Source organism: Hippopotamus amphibius, chromosome 3, assembly GCF_030028045.1.
Source record: "Hippopotamus amphibius kiboko isolate mHipAmp2 chromosome 3, mHipAmp2.hap2, whole genome shotgun sequence".
NCBI classification, from domain to species: Eukaryota; Metazoa; Chordata; class Mammalia; order Artiodactyla; family Hippopotamidae; genus Hippopotamus; species Hippopotamus amphibius.
Genome location: NC_080188.1, coordinates 48,465,251 through 48,484,050, shown reverse-complemented (window position 1 = coordinate 48,484,050; position 18,800 = coordinate 48,465,251). Strand labels below are relative to the sequence as shown.

The following is an 18,800-nucleotide window of genomic DNA, read 5'->3' as shown; positions in this document are numbered from 1 at the left end:
CCTGGTGGGGGAGCTAGGATCCCATACGCCTTGCGGCCGAAAAAACCAAAACATAAAACAGAAGCAAGTATTGTAACAAATTCAATAAAGACTTTAAAAATGGTTCACATCAAAAAAATCTTTAAAATGAATAAAATAAAATATTGATAGTATTTAACTAGCTTTTATTTCTCATACAGGCAGAGGATTGGAAGATTCCTAGACAGTATGCATGCCACTTACACAGAGGAAATGGTCATTGGTTGGCATGTTTATTACATAATTAATCAAGGCCTTACTCTGGTCATCAGAAGCCTTCCCCAATGTCATGGGAATGTAATATTTACGTATATAATAAATGTTGAAAAATAAATAAATATTTAAATATAAATAATTAAAAAGCTTACCTCTGTGTCATTCAGTATAATTGGACTAAATTATCATGATTATTTATTTAAATTTATTTATTTATTTATTTGGCTGTACCACACAGCTGCGGGATCTTAGTACCCCTACCAGGGATTGAACCTAGGCCACAGCAGTGAAAGAGCCAAACCCTAGCCACTGAACTGCCAGGGAAATCCCTGTCCTGATTATTTAAAACTGGATCCTGATGCTGGGCTGGCAAACCCTTATTCTACCCATAAGGTAGAAAGCATGGCTAAGATAAGGAAAACAGGCAACTTCAAGCCCTCCAATGGGTGTCAAACCCAAGAAAGGTTTTTTCCCAACTGATTGATTCTGTATATATTTAGGAGCCTTTCATTCTTATCTGGAAACTTGAATATATAATTTTCGAGGTGAACATTTAATTAGAAAATTTCAGCTGTTGGCATCCTATTTTTTTTTTTAAAGCATATGAAATATATTAATAGCCTTCATTTTATTTTCCCTTCTTTCTCTTTAATTCCCCTAACACCTAGTTGTTAGGACTTTTTAAGGACTTTTATTGAGGTGTAATTGACATACAGCATATATTTAAAGTGTACAATTTGATTTTTTTTTCTTATTGGTAACGTATATATGGCAATCCCAATCTCCCAATTTAACACCTAGTATGTTAATCTTACTGATATGACAGGTAAAATAAAACCAGCTTAAAAAAATACACAAATATATTTTTAATTTGGGGAATTTTATTAAATAAAAAAAGTCTTCTAAAATCAGGCTCATCTTTGCTGGATAGAAATTAACTTTGGCTCACTGGCATTGGTTGAACTTCCAGCAATGGAATGGTCTTAGTATTTCCATAGTATAATATGGCTGAGGTTACGAAGTTAAAAGTTAGCCCTGATCTTAGAAAGCAATGGATGGGAATCAGATTGATTGAATTCCATAGAATTGTGTGCATACTTGTCTCATCTGCATATCTACTTTTAAAAAATAAACTCTTTTAACTTTTTGAAGATTCACTGAAGTTCCTTTTTCTCTCTTCCCCATTTTAGGCCCACCCAAAATACCTGAGTTGTATTGCAATCAGCTGTTTTTTCCTAGCTGCCAAGACTGTTGAGGAAGATGAGGTAAATATTTTCCTTTAAAGATTAGTCATCTCTTTCTCAAAATTTTTATCCTTTTATTGTTTTCTGTTTACCAAAACAAAAAATGAAAAATGTTAATTTTTTTTTCTGTCTTGTCCTCTCTGCCCCATCCCCCTTTGCTTTGGATAGAGAATACCAGTACTGAAGGTGTTGGCAAGAGATAGTTTCTGTGGATGTTCTTCATCTGAAATTCTGAGGATGGAAAGAATTATTCTGGATAAGTTGAATTGGGATCTTCACACAGCCACACCATTGGATTTTCTTCACATTGTAAATATACCTGAAATCTTTTAGTTTCTTATTTGAATATGTAGTCCTAGTTCAGTAACTTAAAAAGTAGGTTGCCTGCTTATGTGTTTTTTTGGTTCTGATTTTTAGAAAAAGGAAATTATTGCAATTAGCCAAGGAAAAATTAGAAATTAGGATATATGTCAAATCACTGAAGCTAAAAATTGCAAACTTAGAAGTTGAGTAATACCTGAGGAGGTTACATCAATTTCTACACATAGCTTATCTAGACATTTAAGTAAAACTAGAATGATGTTCTTGTAATTTTTTTTTTTTTAATTTTTAAAATTTTTTTAGTTCCATGCCATTGCAGTGTCAACTAGGCCTCAGTTACTTTTCAGTTTGCCCAGACTGAGCCCATCTCAACATTTGGCGGTCCTTACCAAGCAATTACTTCACTGTATGGCCTACAACCAGCTTCTGCAATTCAAAGGATCCATGCTTGCCCTGGCCATGGTTAGTTTGGAAATGGAGAAACTCATTCCTGATTGGCTTCCTCTTACAATTGAACTGCTTCAGAAAGCACAGGTAAGTGTCAGTCTAATTAAATAGTGTTCATTTTAAGTTTTTTTCTCTTACTGGGATATTTAGGGTTAGCCGATAGTTATAAAACTGAGAGACATTTTAATCTCGTAATGGCAACTCATTTTTAAGAGTAGACAAGAATATAGTATTGCACACTTAAAATTTATGGGTTAGATGTCTTTTTTTCTCTTTTAAAGATTCGATAGTATTTTCTTGATTCCAAAAATCTTAATCTTGAAAAGTTAGTAAGATTCTTGATAATATATTCTCCATTAGTTTTGTATGAAGAACCTTCCTGGCTGTATTCGTAGCTTTCATTATAGTGCTTCTGACTTACTCATTTTATAAAAGATAAGTCAAAAACATAAATTGCAAGAACACAAGCAGATAATTTATTGTTGGCAAGAGAGGGAAGTATTTGGCAAATAGAAACTATATTCCTGAAGTTCCAGGACTTCCTGAAGTCCTGGCAGTTCCCCTTCTTGCCTAGGATTGGTTAGTAATGTGTATCTGCAAATTGATATAAAATGTTAGAGGTCAGTTAAATTTTAATCAACCGCCTATATAAAAAGTAAAAAGTTTAGTGGAGAAAATTCTCATTCAGATGAAAACTTAGTAATGGTACTTTGTGTTAGCAACTACTTGGAGAGAATCCTTATTGGTTCTATTCATGCCACCAAGTAGAACCTGCAAGTTTAGATCTGCTGCAAACCATACTCCTCGGCCTACTGAGTCCATAGAAGACTTATGAACCCACTTTCCCTTTTGTATGTCCGTATTTACTCTCATTTGGCAGTGGTTATTCTGATTTGTTTTATTGAATGTTACTTAGAGAAGACACTGAAATTCTGAGCTTAAAAACATTTTATAATATAAAAACTAACTTAAGCAAAGAGCTGCAGTTATTGAGCTAATAAAACTTATAAAAGAATTCTATAAAAGAAAAACGAGAATAATACCTGAATTTGGTGTTTTGTAAGACAGTTATAATGGATGATTTTATAGATATGAGCTATAAAAGTAAGCAGACATATAAATGAGATATACTTCAGTGCAGCCTGTCAGCTCTGAGAATATCATGCCCTAGTTTGTGAGCAGAGAAGGGCTGAGTCTTTTCGTTAAAAGAATGATGATGATGGTCAGAGCAATATATCAACTAGAGCTCCATCCCTCTTATATGTGGTTTGTTCCACTGTTTTTAGCATGGCTCAGCTTGTTCTACATCCCTGGGACATATGATGTTAACGTAACACAGGCTGTTTCTCCTTTACAAGGAAGATATGTTCTTCTAATTGCATATGTTAGATTGAAATAATTGAGAAGTGCTTCTTTCCATTGAAATAAATGCTATAATGAAAATAAACCTTAGGAGATAGTTACTATTTAGTGAGAATTTTTAGAAACTAACATAAATTACCACATATGTGAATAGTGTGGCACAGAACATTTACTTTGTCCACCTAGTGTTGGAAAATGAATATTAATCATTTACATTAGACTGTGGACGTAGAGGAAGGGACATTAAGAGAACCTCCTACATTTTTTATCTTTTTATTGGAACAAAGGACATATATCCAGATGCCTCCATGACTTCATCTCTGTGCCTATTGCCAAGCTAGTACAGAAAAAAATTTGCTTTATGGAGAGTTACTGTCACAGAGAAAGGACAGGCTTTGAAGCATAAATAGTAAGAATGTTGTAAATAGCATGTATATTCTGTAGTTTTGAGGGCTTGTTCTCTACTGAAGAACACTAGAGAATCTGCTTGTTCTCTTTCATAAGTCTTTTGGTGCTAGAGAAAGTGTTCACTGAAACTGTTTTCCCCGGGTATTTTTTTTTTTTTTTTTTGGATTAAAACAAATCAATTTATTATCTTACAGCTGTATAGGTCATAAGTCTGACATGGGTCTTATGGGGCTAAAAATCAAGGTATCATCCGGACTGTGTTTCTTTCTTAGGCTCTAGGGGTCCCCGGGTATTATTATTATAAGCTTGAAATTGAAGAAACCTTCTTAGAAATCATATCATTCAACTCTTTTATTTTATAGCTGCAGTCAAGGGAACTTGGAACTTTCTCAGAGACACACAGAACTTAGTGGTAAAGATAACTAAAAAAACCCCAGTGCTTTTTCTGTAATACAGAAACCTTGAAGATTCTAGTCCAGTGGTTTTCAGTTTCCTTTAGAACTGGAATCCTTCTCTTACCCCCAACAAAATCTTGTACACACAGTCCCAAAATCCTAAGTGGTAAAGTATTGCTTTGTAATATGTGTTTGGGGCAGAGGCGTATCAGGTGCACTCCTAATTCAACGTGGCCTGTTCCCTTTCATAAGCTGTTTAGACATAGTTTGAAAACCACCGTTCCATCCTTTTGTATATGTGTATAGTTATATTCCTTAAACATTTACTGAGAAATCTGTGATCAAAGCATTGGGAGTCCAGTGATTCTAAAAAAAGTCTCTGCTCCATGTAGTAAAGTTATGAGGAAGACAGTTAAAAACAAAAGTAAGGTCACAGAACTTCAGAACTTTGAGATTTGGTCTTAGCAGTTCTCCAAAACCCTTGTGGCCCAAATCTGAGCGGTTCCTTATTCTTTAAGACTCATTTGTCTTTGCGAAGTTCACCTGTGTTCATGTAGGAACACCAAGTCTAATATCTTTGCAGTTACACCTATGACAAGGCCATAGTAATATCAAGTATTCCTCCTGTATTTCTGGTTCTAGTATAGGAAATTCTTGCATCAGATGGTAAGATCATGCCGGAATTCTGACATATTCCCCAGGGTTCTGGTTGGAAAGGACTACTAATGGTCCATCATAGACAGCTTATGCTGTGAGGGGGCCCACTGTCACCAGCTCTGCCTGTGTTCCTTCTGGACTTCAGACAAAGTACAGTGAGTGTTACCTGGTTTGAAAGGCAAGCTTCCTCTTGTCCCTCCTAGTCCCCTCACTCCCACTCCACTGCCCCCATCACCACCCCTCTTATCTCTTGTGCTACCTGTTGGTCATCATTCTGGGATGGCTAACCCTCTCTTCTTACGCCTTCTCTCATTGCTCTGCCTATGTGGCAGTACTCATGTTCTTCTCTTTCTGAATGATGTGGTCACTTTGATTATCTCAGAATGTCAAATCTGCCCACATTAGTGTGGTGGACTTCCTAGTCCCTAGTCAGGTGCTAGTCAAAGTAGATGTTTCCTGCTGTAGTGTAGTTCAAAATTAGAGTATGGAGTTAAAGAAGCAGACCCTCCCCACCAGGGTCTACTAGTTTTTCTTAAAGGTGCTTAAAGTCAGACTGCTTACTTACTGTGCTGCACAGTATTTTCAGTGCTTTTGAACCTAATGGATTCATCCAAAACCATTACATCATGCTTTTCTGATACCCCCTTCCCATCAGTAACCTATTTGGATGTCTGCTCTGAAAACTTTCAATGCCATTTACCCTACCTCCTTGGTGAGCTAAATTACAGTTCTATATGTTTTTCTAGCAAAGTATACTTTAAAATGGTTACCATATGTGAATTTGGGGAGATAGTCATGAAAAATAACAATGACTGTTCTCTTGACGCTCTGCAATTAGAAAAATTTCATTTTAAGTCTTTTTGTAACAGTTTCATTAGAAGACTTGTCTGCTGTCTAAAGTTGCAGTAATTCCATGTGTGCTTATTTTGTTTCCTCCACTGTATCTCAACAAGGGCCATGTTATTTTTTTTCTTAGAACAAGTAGTAGATGAGATTAGAAGGAATTTATTTTGATGCGTTATTTTAGACAGAGGACTTAACTTGGGTGGAAGTAGAGTTTATTAGATGGTATTGGTTTGCATAATCTTCAGTGTCTTTCTAGCCCCATTTTCTGCCATTCCTTATCTATAAATATAACTCCCTATGTACTTACTATTTTCACAGAGAAAGTTTATTAGTGACATAGTCTTCCTTCTACTTGAAATACATGTCTTTTTTCAGGATTCTTCTGTGGTACTAGGCCCAATGACCAAGGCATTAGAATGTTGGTGATATTTTTACTTTTCTAGGCCATTAAGTATCATTTGTTAAAGAACAGTTCATTAAAGCTAGGTACTTATTTTTTAGAAATAATTAGCCTTCTTTGCACTTCCCAATTCCTGTCTTTTTTTTTCCTGTTACCTCTCTTTTGTAGGCTTTTTGAAAAAGCATGGTACCTGGCCTAGAGTATAAGTTGCCTTAAAGAACTTTGAAGCCCCATCTGTCTCCTGTGTGCTTGGTTCCACTGTTTTTAGCAAGGCTTAGTTTGTTGCACATCCCTGGGACATGATAAGTCCTAGCCCACAGTTGTAAGCTTGAAAGTTATTGTATAATTTTTTTCTTTTAAGAGAGGAAAAGAAATTCTAATACAAGTTAATAATGAATATATTTAGAGATGAAAATAATTTTGTTACCAAATACATTCCCTGCTAAGCATGTTATTTTCCTTTATTTTCTCTGGTATTGCAAAGTCATGCTGTGTTTTGTGCTACAGATTTCATAGGTATGAATAAGATTTGGTTAAGAAAAGTCTAAAAATACATATAGAATATATAAGACTGAAAAGTGATTCCTGATACTTAAATAGTCAAGATAGGCCTCCTGGAGGTGGTGACAGTTAGCCAGACCTGAAAGGAATACGTAATACAGTTTCAACATGTAGAAACAGAATGAGCAAGGGTACAGTAAGAAAGGGCAAGATTTGTGCAGAGTAGAGAACAGGCCAGTTTGGCAGGAATGTAGAGCACAAATTGGGATATGGTAGGAGGAAATAAGGCTAGAAAAGAAGGGTGGGTCAGATTGTGGAGAGCTTTCTTAATACCGAACTAAAGAGGTTAGATTATTTCTGGCAGGCAGTGCTGCTAAAGGAATTTGAATAGGGAGAAATATATGTTGCTAGAGGAATTTTCACTAGAGCTATAATTGCAGGGAAGGCAAGGCAAAGAGTGACTAATTAGACTATCACAAGTAAGATTTTCAAGGCCTTCCATGTACAGTCATTGGTGCTAGGAATTTAGGGAATAAAATGAATATGATGCAGTGCCTATCTCTTGAGATCTTGTAGTCTATAGTAGAAAAGCATAAATGGTTAAATAGATTTTCTAATTAATACAGTGTGGTAAGTATGATGACAGGTTGATACAAAAACAGATGACCCTGGAATTTGGCTTTTTCTAGGGTTAAGGGGAGTCAGGGGTGGCTTCAAAAATGACTGGTACCTGAATTATTCTGATGGATAAGAAGGAATTAGTGAAACTCCCAAATTAAAAACATTAGCAAAAACATTTTTTCCTAGTGTTGTCAAGCCTGTTGTTTTCTGCGAAAATGTAACTTTTCAAAGGTTCTCATTTACTGTTTTAAAAACAAAATACTTAGGTTGTTCAAAATTCTTAGACAGCCTTCCGCATCCCTTATTTAAATTTTTCCTTGCCTCTGGCTGCTTCTTGAAATTCTTAATGGATTTTATATTTATCTGTACCTTGCTCTTCACTAAAGAGGTTGGAAGAGGCAAAGAGGGTGGGGTGAAAGGCCTTCTAGACAAGGGCGATAGCCTGAACAAAAGCAGGTGTTGGATATATACCAGTGAACAAAAGAGAATAGTTTCAGCTTTCATGAAGATGTGCAGCATACAATTGCAAATAAAGAATTCAAGCTCCAAAGAGGTTTATATTACAAATAACAGACTTGGACACAATTTCTAAAAATGATGGGTAGGCCGGAGGAATAGATGAGTTTGAGGTAAAAGATGTGAGGAGAGAAATCTTGGGGGACAGAGGGCACAGGGAGAAAAAGTGGCCAGCAAAGATGACAGACAGAGCAGCTTGTATTAATTATCAGCTTTGTGGTTTTCTTCCCCTGCCTCAGATGGATAGCTCCCAGCTGATCCACTGTCGGGAGCTTGTGGCACATCACCTTTCTACTCTGCAGTCTTCCCTGCCTCTAAATTCCGTTTATGTCTACCGTCCCCTCAAGCACACCCTGGTGACCTGTGACAGAGGAGTGTTCAGATTACATTCCTCCTCTGCCCCAGGCCCAGATTTCTCCAAGGACAACAGCAAACCAGAAGTGCCAGTCAGAGGTACAGCAGCCTTCTACCATCATCTCCCAGCTGCCAATGGGTGCAAGCATACCTCTGCTAAACGCAAAGTAGAGGAAATGGAAGTGGATGACTTCTATGATGGGATCAAACGGCTCTATAATGAAGATAATGCTTCAGAAAATGTGGGTTCTGTGTGTGGCACTGATTTATCAAGGCAAGAGGGGCATGCTTCCCCTTGTCCACCTTTGCAGCCTGTTTCTGTCATGTAGCTCCAAGTGTTAACCTTCAAGTGCAAACTAAGGTAGACTACTGTGGGAATGGGAACATGGAAAACCAGGATGGGCTATATAAAGGTATATACCTTATCAGGCTGATTCAAAATGAGCCAGCAAAAAAAAAACAAAAACAAAAACCTGTTGACTTGTATGGCTAATTATAATTCAACATTAATATTTAAGCACTTAAAGACCAAAAAAAGTGTAAAATTCAAGATCAAAAAATTTTTTTAAAAATTCCTTTGTAGTATTTGTCAGTTCCACCCTTTTCTCTGCTAAAATGTAATGTAGATTACCCTGTGTCAGAAATTCAGTGGTTTTTTTTTTAAGTTCCAAAATTCCTAGCTAGCAAACCTTGTCCCCAAATCCTGATTTAATCTTCCTCTTGTTTTGCTTGCTGCTGCTTTGAGCACTAAATGAATTTCATGCATGTTGCTCTATAGCCTGACTTTCACTGATGAGGAAACCTTCAGCATTTATTTTTAGCAATTTAGTGAACAAATTATTTGTGTGACAGCCATGTTTAATCCATGATTCAAATTAATCTGGAAAAAGTATTTCAGAATTGCCTGTATGAATCAGAGGTGGTAACAGGGCTCCCATTCCATATTGATTTTTATTTGTCTCCTTTCAGTTTCTGGAGTTTAGAAACAAAATTAGTATTTTCATTTCTGTTTATCTTAAATTGAAGCTTAAAAGTGGCATGTGATTAGGACACTTAGATTTGTTGAAAGCATTTTTTGACATTTGTATAAAAGAATTTGTGATATAAAGTTAATATATCCAGGTGCTCACCAAAGAACCATGCTATGTAACAACTAAAATTAGATTTTTAAAAAACTGATCCGTTCACTCATTTATAATTAATAGGAGAGACTGTCTAGATGTTGGGGCAGCTTTATGATTTGGATCTGTAACATGTAATAACTGAATTCAGTACCCTAGTTTTATGTTAAGCTATTAAGATTTTCTTGATAAAAGTTAATCCCTCTGCCTCCCCAGCCTACCTGTATCTCTCTTAATGACTTCTGGATCCTGAGCTCCCTGTGCAGTCTGAAGAAGGTATTTCAGTCAGAACCATGTACTGATGATAAAAGCCTCTGGTAGCAATAAAAGTTGTCCTTACCCTTTTTATCTGTTTTTTTCCTGCTTGTGAAGAGGTGCAAGTTCTTGGTTAGGCACTGCTATTTCAACTATGAAAGATGATAAAAATCCTAATATGCTTGCAGAAATTAAAACATGAAGGGGGGATTTAAATGTGACTGAGTTTAGGTTTTGACATAAGAATTTTTCCTTTATTTTCTAACTGGTGGGCTGTGACCTTCCAAACAGTAAATTCTTAGCTTAAGGAACTGTGAGGGCAGGCACAGGTTATCTCTATCTAGATAACCTGTCATGTTTAACCCACTGATTTTGTTCTGGTTTAGCAAAACAAGAGTATTCTCCAGTAAACATTTGACTTTTAAATTCTTAGGGTTGGCTACCTACTATAGTCCAATCAAGGGGAAAACATCTACTTACATGTAAGTACAGGGAGTGAGAAGGAATATAAAAGAATGAACTATTTTGGGGTGAAGACAGCATGAAGCTGGCTTTGCAGATACACATTAAAAAAAATCCCACTTACCCTAATCTTCATCTGGTTCTGTTTAATTCTCCTGAACTGTGGGAGCTCCAAGAAGTCTACAACTACAAATGTTCATCATTAAAATAAATGCTACTTAATCCCCCTCCCCTACTTCCACTTAATAGATGAGGAACATTTTTGTTATGTAGAAAGCTAGGGATAAAGTTGAGTCTAGAATCAGATTATTTCATTTGTGGGCCAGTTGCTACGATTGTACAGAAGTTAGAAATAATATTTTAATTTCTTGATCTTGAGGCTTTCTAATCCAAATTTGATGGTAAATCAGTTTGGAAGAAAGTATGGTTTTCATGGGAAACTGAGTTGGAATGGTCTCATGCCTCAAAGCTTATTTAACCCATAGATCAATTAAATGACAGTACTTTGGAGACTAGACCCTCCTGAGGACCCTTTCAGTTATATCTCCCTGTCACTGTCCCAGACACTTGAACTCTTGAAGAACTTTGGCTCTCTGGGGCCTGAACTCATAGAATGAGACACCAAAAAAGCAAAACATTCTTAAACAGTGTGGAACTTTTCATTAAGAATGTTCCTACTGTTAAATGAGATCCTGTTTTACCAGAAACTATTCTCATTAGCCTGCCCCAAGATACTTGTCTTAAATCTTGGCATCACACCACAATTATTCTCTTCCAAGATTTGGAAACTTGAGCTTTATGGCTCACAATTGCCTGGTGCCTCTTGGTGGTTAGCAAACCTGTTATTCTACGAAGGCTCTGCAAAGGCAAGGGAATAAACGGGATAAATTATTCTCTAATCCTCCATTCAGCGAAGTGAAAGTGCATGCTTTAGCCCTTGAAGCTCATACTAGGAGTAGCCAAATATTTTACTTCATTCTCTTTGTAGGATTGGTGTGAAGTTGGTTATCTGTGGAGAACTGAATTTTTTTCTGCAGATGATGTCTCATATTACTGTGGACGGGAAGACTGGGAAAGGAGAGTGCTCTCAAATGCCAGTTAAAGACTGATGTAACTGATCTGTCACAAATGTTCCTGACACTGTGCCTTTGGCACTGAAAGAAGCTATAGCATAGCTCCCCACTGATGAGAACCTGAGCGTACAGTTCTGCTGCTGAGGGAGTTAAGACATTGACATCTGCCCCCGAAGAAGTATTATTTCTTTTTCTCCTGTGTTGTTAGAACCAACACATATGATGTCCTCTCTATTCTCTTTACATACCTGGACTTTCAGGATTTCTGATTCACTCATTTGGAGTTCCTGAAACAAGAAAGTAAGCTGCCCTTAAGCATTACTGCCCAAAACAGCACAACATGATTAAAGCCACTGATGCTCGGCCAGCATAGCAGGGAGCCTTGTTATCTTCATCCTTAAGGCAGTTTGTACATTTTCAACTGGAAAGGGAAGACTGTGCCAAATGTCCTCACAACCATCCTGGGACATAGCAGGTTGAGGATTAGAGAATTGTCCAGTGCCACATAGCAGGAATTTTTAACCAGGTTCAACTTCTGACTTAACAAATACAAAAGATAAAGCTTTGAGATATCATGACATTTTGTCTAACAAATTGTTACTTCTAAAGCCTCCAAAATTGTTGAACTTAGTCTTTGTGTTAACAGAATGTCTCCTGTGCCCGTTAATGTTTTGAGCTTTGGCCACTAGATGGTGCTTTTAGAAAAATAGAACATCTTTTTAAGTTTCAGGGATAAACTGGGCTGTGTGGGACTGAGCACTCACCTCTTATTGCTAAGCAGTACATCAGCATCATTTGCAGTTACAAGTTCACATCACTTAAGCCATAGGAGGCCTGTGCATGTGGGATTGAGGGAAAATTAGCAAGATCTGCCATAGTTTGGAACAGATGGTGGCTAAATATGTCTCATAACAACAAAAAAAGTTTTACAAATTAAAAATCCTAATATTTGTGAGTTGTTTGGTCCTGCAAAATAACCTTGAAATACAGTTGAGAATACTTGGAAATAGCCAAGTCTCAAAAGCTTGCAGCTTTCATTTTGAGTTGGATTTGACCAATTATGACACAAAAGATGAAGCACAGGCTTAGGTAGCACAGCTTGCATGAAGGAGTTAAAATGAAAGCTCCCCCATATTGATGAGTTTACAGACCTTCCTCTGTTTACAACAGGCTTACATCCCAGTGAACTCCTAAGTTGAAAATATCCTTAAGTTGAAAATGCATTTAATGCACCTAACCTGCTGAATATCATAGCTTAATCAAGTCTACCTCAGACGTGCTCAGAACACCTATATTAACACAGTTGGGCAAAATAATTTAACACAAAGCCCGTTCTGTAATAAACTATTGAATATCCTATGGAGTTTATTGGATGCTGTACTGAAGTGAAAAACAATGGTTCTAAGTGTATCAGTTGTTTACCCTTGTGACTGCATGGCTGACTGGGAGCAGCATTTCACTACCACTGCCCAGCACAATGAACATCTGTACTGCATATTGCTAGCCCAGGAAAAGATCCAAATTCAGAATTATGGTTTCAACGTAATGCATATCATTTTCACACCATCATAAAGTCAAAATTTTTTAAGTCAGTTAAGGAAACCATCTTAAATCAGGGACTGTCTGCAGTGGTTTTTATGGTGTAAGACCCACGTGTCGCACAGAGACATAACACTCCCTGTGCCATCTTTTGATTATTGAAAAGATATCATAAGAGGTAACCAAGAACATCTTATCAGATAGAGAAATCTGAAGAGAGCACACGACTCTAGTTTTCTAGTTTCCTGGAGGCAGATCAAATGCCAGAATTGTTGACCTTATTGTGTTATATAACAGTAGGGCAGTAGAAAAGCATAGACCCAGTGAACTGATTTCTCATTTGTCAGAAATGGCTTATTTTGTTAGCAAGAGGACACTCTAGAAGGAAGGACAACCTTGAGAAAGAAACCACTGAAAAGCAATCGAGGGTGGGCGTGTGTTTTGCTTTTCAGAATACTATTTCTTTCACAATTTAGCATAGAAAGGGCTTACCTTTTATTTTATTCCCAAAATTTGCTGTGTTTGAGGTATACAGACATGCAATTCATAGTGTGTGGCTACATCCACAGTACCTAATGCAGGCCTGGTGCAGTATACAGAATAAAGTATTTGGAGAGAGGGAGGGCTGGGCAAGATAGATGGATATAAATAAAGGGCAAAGAGAGCTAGAACTGCAACTCAGTGTTCTAAAAGCACTGCAGAGAAGGCACAGTTAAGCAGAGTTCTTTGCAGAATGTTATTTTGCATCCTCCCCCATACACAAATTTTTTTTTTGAAAGGGACCAACCTTATAATAATAGCCTTTGCCACCTCTGATCTAGGTGCGGTGATTTTGAAAGAAAGTTTCCACAGTGGACTGAAATGCCATTCAATTCACAGCACTGCAAATAACTGATTTGAGGCAGATGTGAAATCTTCATGTGTACCTCCCACGATGTTCCACTAACAACCAAAAGATATCATTTATATACAGCTACCTGTCAGAATAGGAAGTTTGGAAAGGAAGGTGAGTGGATATCGAGGCTCACAATTAGTCTTTTCAAATTAACACAATTCAATCTCTACACCAGCCCTGAGGATGCCAGTTGTTTGCTAGAGATTGATCTGAAAGCCAGATGGTATCAATCACAAGGACTAAATACCATGGTTTTAAGGATTCAAGTACAAGGATCTTCCAAGTGAGCCACACTGCCAACACTGTCAGTCTCCAGGTGGAAAGATGACAGTCATCTGCAAAGCAAAAGATTTTGCATAGAAATGTCATTTAAATACAATGAAAATTATGTACTTATTTTTCAGATATCCAGAACCTTGACCCATAAGCTGGGACAATGATAGGCAGAAAAATAACCAAAAAACTAAGAAGGAAGTTAAGGTACAGTTCATGGGGAAAAGTATGGTCAAGCCTGTTGAGAAGATGACCTAATTTTATCTGACCCAGCTCAGCACATACTAATTCAGAAGATGGGGTCTCTCTTTTATACATGTGCTGTGCTGATCTCAAATAGACCACCTAGACTACACTTTCAGCAATAAGGCAGAGTCTGTATCTGAAGTCAAGTAAGCTTTTTTTTTTAAAAGACTATGAAAAATAAAAAGCCTCTTACCAATAGAAATAGGTTCAGGTGGCTCAGTGCTCCCTGCTTTTCAACAATCTAGCCTGGGATGAGCGAGTCATTTGTATTATTTGCATCTCTTAGTTGGTCAGTCAAGAGATCTTGAGAACCTACCAGTTTTATCAACACTTTGAGAAAAGGAACCACCTGAAGTAAAATGTCAAATCAACAGAGGGTAGCTGTGTACTTGACCAGCGAGGAGTCTGCTAACCACTATCCCTAGATAACTGCAGAGGCCAACCTGCATGTAACAGCCAGTCCCCTCACCCCTCCCATTAAGATGATTACCATTACACTTCCTCCAGCCTAAGGACGGAAAAGGGAATAGCAGCTACAGGTTACACATGTCTCTACTTAAAAAAAAATGCTGTCTACTTTCATTCTTAAATATTGCTCAAAAACCGTCTTTACAATCTGATGCAGAATTTGCTTTTAAAATGAGTGACAAAGTAAAGTTGATATTAAAATATTAAAAGGAGTTTAAAAATAAACCCAGTTATTGTAGTTAGTAATCACAGTGGTTTCACACAATAGGATGTTTGTGTTTAACTTACAAAACTGATAGTATGTCATGCTGTAGCATCAGTGAAGGAGTTGATACCCACCCATCCACCCCCCAAACCACTGGACACATCATTAGCAGATTTTTCCTTACAGATTACAGTGTAGTATGGAGGGGATGGCTCTTGACCTATATTTTAATCGCTTAATGGTTTAGATGAACCTGATTTTATTGAATTTAATATTAGTGTCTTTTCTAAGTAAAGAAAGCCTCTTGCCAGAAAACTCCTTCAATTGGTCTAAATAACCGCTTTCCAAGAATCAAATGATTCAAGAGGCAGGGACAGTTGCTTCCTCATTTGACCTTTCAACAGAAGCATATGTTACCATTCTTAAATACAGGGGAACACTCCTAAGGATCTTTACCAAATGCAACTCATGCCACCAGTATCCACCTACTATGGGGCTAAAAAATGACGGAAATCAGCAGACTTGACAAGTAATGAAAAGGTAACTTAAGATGCGTATTCATGCTTTAAAATAGGAATGAATTTGAAAATTTTACTTTGACTACAAAAACTGCCGCCTAAGAGGTGACTGCTAATAAAATAATCTAGCCTGTCACAAATGAGTCAGCATTAGAAATCACAGACTCAACTGGCAGAAGTTTGTGTGTGTTTGCATGTGGGTGTATTTTAAGCAATTTCCAGCAGTTTTTTTTTTTTGCAGACGCAGTGGAGAAAAGCCACAGTGACTGGCAAATGTGGATCAGAACCATTGTTAATGCTGCTGTTGTCTGGGCAGATATATACTTGCTGGGGGTCTATTTTCATGGTCCAGGACACAGAAATTCTGGACACAAGGTTAAGAAGAGCTTTGCAATAAATAAAAGGCAGGGATGGGCCAGAAAGTTAAATTTTGAGGTACCTTTAAATATAAATTGAGTGCTAGAGGCAGAAAAGTCATCTACCCAGCGCTGGCACATTTTAAACGTGATTAAGACTTGTAGGTCAAAATCCCAGTGACAGCACTGGGATTTTTTTGTCATATCTGAGATAAGGAGAGCATCTTAAACAGAATTCAGAGACTTAAACTTCACTTAAATTTCCCTTTGAGCTTAAAATTGGCATAATTTTGATACCAAAACTAAGTTTGAATAACCAATACATAAAACAGAACTGGCTAAGTAGAAAAAAAAATTTTTTTTCCAAAACAATCTCAAACCCAAAAAACATATATAAGGGGTGCAGGTAACAGAAAAAGAGTCAAATAAAACAACAATGGTTCCTGAATTTAAAGGAAGGATGCCCACTTCTCTCTCTCAAGAGGCAGACGGTCAGCTGAAAAATAAAAACATTGTATCAATAGAACACTCCAAATTTAAAAATTGCAGCCATCTTTGTTCATGCAATATCAAATGTTTAGAAAAAAATCCCAAACTTCAAAACAACCCATAATGCTAACAAAAGGAAGGAAAATTGTCACCCCGATCCTATGACCTGATTGATGGTTGAGGGTCCTGATGGGGCTGTTCAGCATGTCACTCATGGGACAGAGGTCTGGAGTATATGTGAGATCAAGTCTGTGGACCCTCAGATTAGGGTCTGTGCTGTCTTCAATCCGTGAGTTCTTGGGTCAGCAGCTTCGAGAACATGACAGCTAAGCAAGAGGATCCCAACACATGGCTACCTTGGGTTTTGACCCAAGTTCTCTGTTTCACTCAATTTCCTTTTAAGTAGTATTATTAGGTATTACTGGTTTTGGTGGTGATAAGTCACTTTAGTAACCACTATGGGCAGTGGTTTGTAAACAGACATTGACAAATACAAACAGCAGTGCAATATTTGACCCAGACTTTAAAAGAATAGGAGGCGATGGTGGAAATGAGGTAACTCTTCCCCAACACGTGTGAACAGACAGCTCCTGCTCTTCTAATGCTCTATGTCCATTAGGAGAGAGTAGGGCTTGTCAACAGGATGGTTACATAAAGAAGAAGCTACAGAAGAGAAAAAAGAAAGGTTCAGATTCAAATTTGATTCTTAAAAGGCTTAGAAAAATAAAAAGGAGCTTCTCTACAACAAACTGCGAAAGCGCAGCAGTGAGTCGGTAAAGGGACGTCTTCCTCGAGCCGAGGTGGGGGTGAGCAGCAGCAGCGGGGAAGAAGAGGATGCCTCGGCTGGGGCAGTGGGGCGCTCACCAGGGTAGAAGGGGACGAGGATGGGGGAGGAAGGGCGGCAGAGACAGTATGCGAAGTACAGGACACCACGTGGCAAGCACCTTGGAGGAGCTGGTGCTGCTCAGATGGTAGCGTTTGAAGTCCAGACAAGGCAGGAAAGCACAAGACTTTCATCCCTATTTCTTTTATCCAACATTATACGCATGTGTACACTTGCATATCAAATAGTGACTAAAAAGAACTCACAAAAGGGCACACAACGTTTGGGTAAAAATATATTTTCCCCCACTTTATGTCTTGGCACTAGTGGTATATGCATAGATTACCTGTCCACCACTCTCCTACCTTAACAGACACCAAATTACCGAGCAAGTTTCTAAGTGATTACTTTTATACTTGAAAAAATGATATGCTTCACGTCAATACAATTATTTTAGTTTTTTAAAAAAGACAAGTGTCTAACATGCAGTTTACATACATGACAATTCTGCATTAACACAAAGTAGATTACACAACAGTTTTAAAAACACATTGGTTATTTTCAAACAGCAAAATGACAATGATCTACAACTACAGTTTAAGGCATATCAGCATATTTAAGAAATAGACAAAGTTCTAATGCTGTTCACAGCTTAATCTTCAATTTATTTTAAAAATTCCCTTCATACCTACATACAATCTAGACTTTGTACGTCATTATTTCCCCTAAAGATTCACCACATGTATCCTGTCAATGGAACCAAGACTTCTGGAAGCTGAGACTTGACAACTTCAGACACTTGCAAATGGCAAAGCAAAGGGATCTGAATGGACGGTTTCGGTGGGACCACATAGACACAGTATGACATGGGTTGGTAACAGCTGAACAACCTGACTCAACAGTTTGTATATGAAACACTTATGGGTATGTCAAGAAAGTGAGGAAACTGAGTGTTTGTTTGAGGTGCACAAGAAGTGTTATTGCTGGTGAGATCACAAAGCAGAGATGAGTAACCTGTGCCCAGCATTATGTTAAATGTTCCCCTGGTTGAGGTGCCCTTGCTAGACAAAACCTTGACCAATTGGGCCTAAACTGGGAAACATAGTCTCTGAACTGCCAGTAAATTCTTATAAGTGATTTTCCATCACATCCCACTGCACTTACAACTGTTATGGATATCTAAGGTCCAGAAGAAGCAAAAAGATGGTCATTATGGTTGAACAAAAGATGTGGGGAGAGGCCAGCAAGAGCTGTCCGGCAAAAAAAAAAAAAAAAAGTAATCCCTGCCAGTAGTTAGCACAGGGAAAGACCATTAAACCAAGATCACCAAAACTTAAGCAGTCATAAAGGCAGCCTAGCATAAAAAATTTTTTTTCCTCTTGGTTTTCCTCTAGTGGAAGGTAGCAGTTTCTTATTCTAGCTTTACCTACACAGTCAGAACCAAGGACCTCTGGGAATTCCCTGGTGGTCCAGTGGTTGGGACTCTGTGCTCTCACTGCCAAAGGCGTGGGTTCTATCCCTAGTCGGGATCCCACAAACCGCAGGGTGCAGCCAGAAACAAAAACAAACAAAAAACCTAGGAAAAAAATGAAACGCTAAAAACAAAGCAAAACCAAGGACCCTTTGTAATATCCAATGAACCCACAATGCTGTGTAGAACACAGATAGGGATTAGTAATTTCTGACTTTCACACTGATATCAAGGAAAAGTCCAATCTCTGTGTTTCTGGTGAAAAAGATATAAATGTGAGCCATTTTAAATATATTTAGG

General features: G+C 37.7%; 2 protein-coding genes across 6 annotated transcripts in view; one reads left to right on the top strand and one right to left on the bottom strand.

Annotated features, from left to right (window-relative positions):
• CCNI (cyclin I) overlaps positions 1-9,775 on the top strand; it is a 30,161-nt gene extending 20,386 nt beyond the window's left edge. For both annotated transcript variants that reach the window (XM_057728635.1, XM_057728634.1), the window contains 4 exons: positions 1,425-1,499; positions 1,647-1,787; positions 2,103-2,333; positions 8,192-9,775. In XM_057728635.1, coding sequence (XP_057584618.1) covers positions 1,425-1,499; positions 1,647-1,787; positions 2,103-2,333; positions 8,192-8,635 — 891 coding nt within the window. In that variant the 3' untranslated portion in view covers positions 8,636-9,775. The remainder of the gene's footprint in view (positions 1-1,424; positions 1,500-1,646; positions 1,788-2,102; positions 2,334-8,191) is intronic.
• A 6,021-nt stretch (positions 9,776-15,796) lies between these two features.
• Positions 15,797-18,800, bottom strand: part of SEPTIN11 (septin 11) — an 89,156-nt gene continuing 86,152 nt past the window's right edge. For 2 of the 4 annotated variants that reach the window (XM_057728629.1, XM_057728633.1), the window contains one exon: positions 15,797-16,213. Coding sequence is in view for 2 of the 4 variants with exons in the window: in XM_057728633.1 (XP_057584616.1) it covers positions 16,210-16,213 (4 nt within the window). In the remaining 2 variants the exon portion in view is untranslated. Of the gene's footprint in view, positions 16,214-16,254; positions 16,870-18,800 lie in introns of those variants that run through there. The other 2 variants (XM_057728628.1, XM_057728631.1) reach the window with 2 other exon arrangements.